Raw genomic sequence first — 9332 nt, 5'->3', positions numbered from 1 at the left:
TCTGTATTGCAATTTTAAGTTACTGTTTTTTTGTTTTTTTGTAAAAAAAAAGCACATCTTGGTAAGAAAAACAAATAATGTATTTAAATTCTTTATTAAAGCTTTGTCTACACTATCAAACTAGTGTGATGTGCTCAAATATGGTAGTGATATGACATCATCATGTCCATGTATGGGCACATCACACTTTTTTGTCACATAAAGTTTGATAGTCTAGGCAGAGCTTAATTCAATGTCCTTAGAAGCAGAAATAAGTTTAAATACAAACAAAAAACAATAATATGAAAACAACAAGATATCAAAACTAAACAAATAACTTTAATATTAAAGCTATGAAACATGAATGCCTGTTACTATAAATCATTGACAAACATCTGTTGCATAATAAAACAAAAACTTTTGTATCAAAGTAAAGCCTTCATTAATCTTTCACTAATTAACTCTTAACGAGGATAAATACCCTACCATTACAACCTACAATTATTGTGTATTCCATATGTTTGCCTGTAGAGATATATATCTATGGGTTGACATATTTCATTGGGTGTAGTTTTCTTGTTGAAATACTGTATATGGATTGTCCCTTGAAACACACAAATATGAAGGTCAAAATATTCTAAATTTAAAGTGGCCATATGAAAGTAATATTAAAGTTATTCACTTTAAGTCGAAAATTTGAGCCAAAAACAAAAAGTTTACGTAATTAACAGGTAAATTAGTTTGATTACATTTCATCTGGAAAATCGTCACGAGCGAAAGTAAACAAAGATTTCAAACCATGAGTATGCATTATGTATATGCTAAATTATGATTGTTTAAAACTTGTCACGGTTAAGAAGGTATTTTCACACAGATCATGAGGAAGTTTTATGATTATGTATACAGAGTAGCCAAACAAGTGCGTTTCATTATGGGATATGTTTTGATTGAAAACTTTGACTGGAAGTCAAAGTTATTTTTTAAACAAAAAAACGTCTGTATTTCAGTTAAAAAACAACAAGTTTACATCTTTAAAAAATTAACCGATAATTTTGGTTTGGTTGCGGAAAAACACAGCCTTAGTACTCGGATCAGCTTGCGTTATTCAACAGATTTCTGTTGAGTATAAAAATTTCTGAAAACTTTAGTTGAGCCTCTTTATTGGTAAATTTGGTTTCATATTGCTGTACTGTATATACTTGTACCGCCCTCTTCAGTTTCGTGGTAGCTGACTGGAATGTGGTGTAGAACTAAGATAAAAGCATTCAAAAACATGCATTATATACTTCATTGTTTATTTATATTGGGTAACCTTTCAGTCAAAGACCGGTCTCCCAGAGGGCCCAGTTATGATCAGTGGCTGTGTATTAGTACACCGGGGTAACCCCCTACTACTCGAAAGATGTACTAGGCTCATTAAAGTGCACATGAGCCAGATGCGGTGTACACTGGACCTACGGTTTGTAGTCCTTATCCGAGAAGACTCGTTCTACCACCAGAACCATGGAGCGAGTCGGCCTCGAACCCTTGCCGATGTTAAGGCTATGGATTACAGTTCCACTGTCTTAACTGCTCGGCCACTCGCATGATTTAAAAAGAAAAATGTATTTTTCAAATACTTTGAATTTCTATCTTGTGTTTTGATTTAAGTTTTTGCTTATTATAGGTTATTTCAATTGCTATAATAATGTGACTGTATATGTCATGTATCAAAATTCAATAATGCTAATAATTATCAACAAAATATTAGTTTAGTAAGTGAAATGATTATTATATCACTGACAATATAGGTTTACGGTATATTGACTACACATTCCAACAAATTTATCACCAAATGTAAAATGATTGGTATAGCACATTAGTAGTTTCCACTATGTGAATTTTCACAGTAACTTTCAGTATGCCGTCATTCTCATTAACATAAACATATACTCGATTATTTATCATCTTTTAAATAAAATATTTAAAAAACATATTACTCACATTAGTGGTCTGTGAAGAGAATTACCAAGCTGCAAAAAATAATATAATATAAATAAAAAATACAGTTTAATGTAATCTTTTATTTATAATCATTTACAAAGTATATTATTTGCTTTGTACATTTGTAAGAAAGTTTGTTTTTGAGTTTGTTTGCTTGATAATGTCCATGAAAAAGTAATAATATGGTATTTATATGGGCCCTTCCAAGAAAAGACCAGAGCGCCGTACATACATTAAATACCTAAAATGATAAATCTTAAAATTACAAAAATTAAAACTTTAGATAAAATTAATCGGTCAAAATATTAAAAAGCATGCGATTTCCCTCTGTTTCTCTCTGTAATTTTGTGGTTCGCTAAGTTTGTAAGCTTTTAAATTAATTATATAACATAATTCCATACCTGAATTGGAGTCTTGTTGCTTTCAGAATACTTTGGCGTATATTTTTTGTTGTCTAAATAAATCAAACAAAAAAGTTAAACAAATTTATTTATCTCAAATCCTTGCAAATTACAGAAGTTGAAGGCGGCATTATACTGTGTATCCCTTCTACTATACTTATACTTAAGTTATCTAAAGCTCTGCCTACACTATCAAACTTTATGTGAAAAAAAATGTGATGTGCCCATATATGGACATGATGATGTCATATCACTACTATATTTAGCCATATCACTACCATATTTGGGCACATCATACATCTTTTGTCAAACTAGTTTGATAGTGTAGACAGAGCTTAACAGTTATCTAATTTTACAGTACAACGGGAAAATTTGCAGTATACAATTATAAAATACATACCCATCATATAACGTCTAATTTGCGACTGACATGGTTGACTTTGAGGCAACGTCATAAGCCCTCTACCGCCACCTAATTGGTTATCTCCACCGCTTCTAAATAAAATAAAAATATAATATTTAATCACAACAGTGGTTTGTAAATGTATCGCCACCTAATTGGTTATCTCCACCGCTTCTAAATAAAACAAAAATATAATATTTAATCACAACAGTGGTTTTGAAAATGTATCGTACGATAATGACTGTAACATTGTTTGTTTTTGTTCGTACCAGGATGTATAAACTATATAGTGTTTATAAAGTCCAACTCGGACAGCGTCGTACAATGAGGCCCGGTTTGAAGAAATTAAACATGTTTAAAGTTCTCCAGACGACCTGAAAACTATGCCCGATGGTATCTCAAGACAACTCATCTCGTCTGGATTCAACTCGGACAGCACTGACAAGTCGGGACTTTTCTTCGGGCCTCGTCGTATGATGCTGTATGAGCTGGCCTTTTGGCGTAGAAAAAGTTGGCATTTGGTCAGGATTGAACCCTGACTGTCGAATTGGAAGGCAAGCATGTAAACCATCAACTTTCAACTCCACTATATCATAGATTTTAAACTTCCCTATCAATACTATGGTATGCCAAAATTACCTATAGATTATACCTTACCTATAGATTGTACCTTAGCTATAGATTATACCTTACCTATATTTTGGACTTGTTATCATAGGAGATGCAGGCTGAGAAAATCCTGATGTTATTGGTAGTTCCAGTGAGCCGCCTGGTGTTGTACTAGGCCTAGGGAATAACAACCAGGTACAGTCAACTCTCCCAAGAATTCTTTTACGGTGCGTAACTCATTCATTTTAAACTAGTATCCAATTTTGCAGGCTATATAATAATAAACTTAGCTATAGAACAGAACCAGACATTACTGAAAATTAAAGAATAACAACTTTACCTTTTTGGATAGCTTGACGTTCTTGTTGGCGTTCTTAATCCAGAACCTGGTGTTGTCACTAAAAAAACATAAATCAATTATGGATTGATTATGGATTATATAGATGGGATTAAAGCTTATCTAGTCATATTTGACAGGGATGTAACTAAAGTCAGTGAATGCAGTCGTGATTTGAAATTATGGATTGATTATGAATTATATATAGATTTAAAATTATGAATTATATAGATGGGATTAATGGATGAAATTACGGATTTATTATGAATTATATATTTATTTATTTATTTAATCTTTCTTTATTCTGAAATACACTTTCAATACAATGTACTGATTTCCAACGTGGTATGGATTTTAAATTATGGATTATATTGATGGGATTAATGGATGAAATTATTGATTTTATTATGAATTATATATGGATTTTAAATTATGGATTATATCGATGAGATTAAAGCTTACCCAGTCTACCATTGATTGGTGGAGTCCGTAAACTGATTCTAGCTGGTCCTTGTGGAGTTCTCACCTATAGGATATATATATATTTATCTGTCAGTTACAAATAAATCTGATATTTTTATTTTATTTTGAAACCCTACCAACATCGGAAAAAAAAAAAAAAATTGCCACAGTAACACTAGCGTTATAATATTAAAATAATGTCACCCAACACGGATTTGAATCAGACTCTTCTGGTTGACTATGGGGAGCTTTCAACCCATGACCCACACATAATGTTTTATTATTACATGGCAATAATAACTATTTCCAGTTAAAAAATAATTCTTTTACCAACTGTGAGCTGTGATGCATATCTTGAGGTCTGCAAAAATAAGTTTACATAAAATATATGTTTGTATTTTTTTTTTTTGATAAACCATGAAAAATACTATTTTGCGTCACATCACATGAACAAGGCTACCGATACTAGTCGGCGAAACATAGAAAAATAGTGTACATAAATCATTTGAAACCAGATGAATTTTTTTGAGAATATATAACATATAGCTTTATACTTCCAATACCGGACTACACTCTGAAAATCAGAAATTCTCCCAATATCAGACTTTTCTTCAGGACGAAAAGGTCCTAAATTTCTTTTTACCATTAAAAACACATTCTCAAATACCAGACTTTCCAGAAAACCAGACATATTTGGCCGGCCCAAAGGTGTCCGGTATTGGGAGAGTTGACTGTACTACTATTCCTTTATGATGAAATCTGTTTTGCGTAATTTTTTAAAACCGTAACCCCATATTAATAGATATATAGATGCTTACCTGTTGATCTTCAGTTTATAAGGCGAGTAAGGTGATCCCATGTTGTTGGGTGTGGAAGTTTGCGCTAGTAAAAGAAATGCCATATTGTTATACTGTAGTAGTTAATAACTATACGATAATATGTGATATCTATATCACAGGAAAATGTTGCGAAAGATAACGCAAAAATATACAAAGTAAAAAAACAAGAATGGAGGAAGGAATGAGGGCATGTGGCGCAGGGTGTTGGACGTTGGACTACTGATCATGAGACCGAGGTTCGAATCCAACTCTCGCCGCATTGCTTGTATACGTTGCCTCTCTTCACCCAGGTGTATAAATGGGTACCCGGTTAGATCAAGACACAACTTTGCGCTGATTACTAGCTATATTATGGGAGTATGTTTCCATACGTGCTTGATCCAAAAAATGACTGGGGTAATAATGTTCAGCGCTTAGAGAAGCTTGCTTGTAGAGCGCTATATAAGAATGAACTATATGTAGTGAATTAAATGAAGAAGATTAGACTAAAGGATGAGGCACCAATTAAACAATGAAGGAAACTAAAAACAAAGTAAAAAGACCACCAGGAAGACCAAAAGATAACTGGATAAACCAAATAAAAAAAGATTTAAAAGGAAAAAATGTAGACATTAGCACAATAACAAACCATCCTGCCCAAAACAGAAAAATATGGAAACAAATCGTGGAAAGCGTAATGTCGAAATGACGGAAAACGTTTCAAGAGAGAGGAGAGAGATAGTGCTTGCCACTACAGATACTGGGTTTATTTGAAGAGGAGACACTTCTTCTTCTCCCACTTTATGACGACAAAAACTTCAGAAGGTTGATAATAAAGCAATTCACGTCTTATCATTATTTATTCTTTATACTGTGTAGCTCTTCAGTCTAAGACTGTTCTGCCAGAGAGGGCCCAGTGTATAGTACTATGATAAGTTAAATAAATTGTACATGTTAAACTTACACAATGACATCATCCTTATGGGTGACGGTGAACTAAGGTGGCGCCCACTTGGTGTACTACGCCTAGACAATTTAATAAAGTTTACAGTTAATGAAATGAAAAATAGATAAATAAAACTGCTATATTGTAGCATTCATTACTCTGGTAATGTATGTATGTGTGTAAATGGTTATGTCAGTCATAAGTCACATGGCTTGAAATCCTTTAGGGCACAAAAGAACCAGACATTATAGTACGATACACTGTAGTAATTGTTTAAATGTATACGTGATATTTTTACCTTCTTTTCAGTGGAGATTCTTCAAGGAGTTTTCTTAGATGGTTGTTTTCATTGGACAGGTGTTTGATTTCACTAAAACAAAAGAAGACGACTCAAAGATATTTAAAAAATAGATAAAACTGCTGCAAAAACAATTGCAACAATAATAAACATTATTATTCTTCTCCAGCACTAGAATTGGATGCCAAAAAAGGTATAAAGCCTTAAGCTCTGTCTACACTATCAAACTTTATGACGTGACAAAAATAATGTGATGTGCCTATATATGGACACGATGATGTCATATCACTACCATATTTGGGCATATCACTACCATATTTGGGCATATCACTACCATATTTGGTACACTAGTTTGATAGTGTAGACAGAGCTTTAATAAATACTTTTCTAGGTACGAAAGTTTCTGAAGTCCTTTCTTTGCCTCGGTCAACACACTCGTCTGGCTCAATCTCTGAAATAATAATAATAAAAATAGTTAAAATGTCAACATATTATCTTTACTGTACGCGATATCTATATTGTTTAAAGTGGAGCTCCACTCAATCTTTCTCAGCTTATATTATGTTTAAGTATATTTAATTGAAAGTGATTACACAAAAAAAACACCAGAAAATATGGTAATATTTTCCAAAAACTTACTTTTCAAAAACTGGGCAGAAAATAGTGTTTTTTAATACATTACACTTTTTCAGTAACGAATAAAACTAGGTTAAATAGAGCACAGTTAATCTTTCATGAAATATTCTCACCATTCAACTCATAAACATTCAGTATTTGTATAAATGTTTTATTTATGTGTGAAAATGCTCAGGTGCTGCATTTATGAACAATTATTTCAAATTTGATTGTTATTTGCTGATGATAAAATAAATACTATACCTGCTGTTTCTGGTGATTTGCGAGTGACTGTGTGTGATTTTGTTGAAATTCAAGAATCTGAGAAAAAAATTTGATTAATGTATTATTAAAGATATATTGCCCTCCTGAAAAAATGATTTTGTAAATTTTTTTTTTAATATGCCATTTTAATGTCACATAACTAAGAATTTGAAAAAAAAACCAATTATTTTCCTGTAAAAACTGTAATTTAAAGCAAAAAATAGTCAAATTGGCTGCCAGAGTCAATGGGTTTTTGGTTCAACTTAACCGTTTATTTTCCAAGTGAAAACATTTTTTTTTTCTAAAAAAGTGATTCATTTTGTTAAAACTGTAAAATGGCCTATTTAAAGTCTGGGTACTATCTTAGGATGGGTAGGCGGCTTTAAAATAGGTTTTTGGCTGGGTGAAAGACTCTTTTACACTGCCTAACTTTGGATGTGAAAGGGGTATTATAATTATAATGTACCTGTATCATTTGTTTGTGATGCTTTCTTAAAATATCACAAGGGTCTTGGAAGAAAATCTGTACCTCTGGCTTAAGCTGTTGGGGAAAAAAACCAAATATATTATGACAGATATAATCAGATGTAGAACAAAAGATATTATTCTTAGGTCATTGAAAAAACAATCCAAAATTTAGTATATGACTTGACAATAAATAACGATGTTAATGATGTCATGAGGTCAAAGTTCATGTTGTCGCTTAATAAAAAGCATCTAATACATAGAATTACCTGTGAAGTTAATGGAATGACTGTACAGTCTTTTTCACATTTTCTACATTTATTGGTGCTTGTTACTTTAAAATAAAACAAAATATTTAGTAAACATTTAAGATTTTTAACATACCAAATGACTACCATTTAAACCACTTGGACTAAAGCTCTATCTACACTATCAAACTTCATGTGATGTGCCCATATATGGACATGATGATGTTGTATGACTACCATATTTAGCAATATCACTACCGTATTTAGCCATATCACTACCATATTTTGACACATCACACTGTTTTTGTCAAACTAGTTTGATAGTGCAGACAGAGCTTTAAAGAGCTGCATATTAAGCAAAAAATGTCATAGTTCAAATCTTGGAGAGACTTTATTAGGTACGGTAGTTTATTCTGCTATACTGATTTCTCATGATTCATTTAATTTAATTTTTTGTTTTGTAGTTAGTTTTGTATTTCTTTTTATTACCTTTTCCAATACATACTTGACAAAATATATGTGCACAGTTTGTCAAGAAGAATCTCAGATCAGTAGCACCCGGTCTGTTGAAGCAATGATTGCAATGCACCCAGTCAGCCATCTAGAAGTTTACACGTACATACATTCTCTACAACAAATACATAATATTAATATTGGCGTTTTATCACATTTATCCTAGTTATAGGGACTAATTAATATTATTTCATAATAATTAATTAATTAAAAAATTAATCCAAAATTTATGCACAGTGACAATGGTAATCACACAGCACAGGCTATTTATCATACACTATATCATGATGTAGGCTAGGCTCAGGCCAGGCCCTATTTTTACTGTATTTATTTTAATTTTCAGGAAAGCTGAATGGTATTTCTGCTGGGTATAGAAATAGGATAGGAGAGCCTAAGCTAATATTTATAACAGTGCAGTGATCATCCAACATGCCCTTCTCTACTACAGTACTAGGGCCAGGCTTATTAGATAGAGATTAGTGCTAGCCTGGTAGATGCCTACTACTACTAGGCCTAGGCCCTCTAGGCCTAGCTAGCTAATGGCCAGTCCTAACTAGGCCTAGACTAGGGCCTAAGTATGTTGATAGCCTAGCCTAGTACTAGCCTATGCTAGGCCCTAGTTAGTAGGCCTAGGCCTAGTAGTAGTAGTAGTAGTAGTAGGCATAGGCCTACCTACTAGACCTCCTAGATAGGCCTAGGCTAGTCTAGTAGGCCCCATGCCCTGGCCTAGGTCGTAGTACTCTAGGCCTAGGCTAGTAGTAGTAGTAGGTGGCCTCTATTCTCTAGAGAGATAGGCATATTTATTCCCTTTAGTTTAGTAAATTGTATACATTATCATTTACCATTACAACTTGGTTTTGATTTAAATATATATGTATATATAAAACTAAAATGTAATTCTCCTCAGACTCTAGGCCACCATCAGAAAGGGAAGAAAGAACGTGTATATGTAGAAGGAATGGGCGGCGACACGACGACGGTGGACGTGTAG

At 32.8% G+C, this 9332-nt stretch overlaps 1 protein-coding gene across 1 annotated transcript; it reads right to left on the bottom strand.

The window, feature by feature from the left end:
- Positions 1–92: 92 nt before the first annotated feature.
- On the bottom strand, positions 93–9296 carry LOC140056052 (E3 ubiquitin-protein ligase RNF212B-like). Its single transcript, XM_072101281.1, has 17 exons — positions 9184–9296; positions 8318–8456; positions 7850–7914; positions 7582–7656; positions 7116–7172; positions 6620–6687; positions 6237–6308; positions 5957–6018; positions 4993–5056; positions 4505–4535; positions 4175–4238; positions 3716–3773; positions 3460–3552; positions 2764–2858; positions 2364–2416; positions 1963–1991; positions 93–1229 (listed from the first exon to the last, which is right to left on the bottom strand). The coding sequence occupies exons 2-17, from the start codon at positions 8427–8429 to the stop codon at positions 1193–1195; spliced, it is 1035 nt and encodes a 344-aa protein (XP_071957382.1). The 5' UTR covers positions 8430–8456; positions 9184–9296; the 3' UTR covers positions 93–1192.
- Positions 9297–9332: the final 36 nt, after the last annotated feature.

Source organism: Antedon mediterranea, chromosome 8 (genome assembly GCF_964355755.1).
Source record: "Antedon mediterranea chromosome 8, ecAntMedi1.1, whole genome shotgun sequence".
In the NCBI taxonomy this organism is placed as follows: Eukaryota; Metazoa; Echinodermata; class Crinoidea; order Comatulida; family Antedonidae; genus Antedon; species Antedon mediterranea.
The sequence above is the reverse complement of the archived record's forward strand: the minus strand, read 5'-3'. Positions and strand labels throughout refer to the sequence as shown.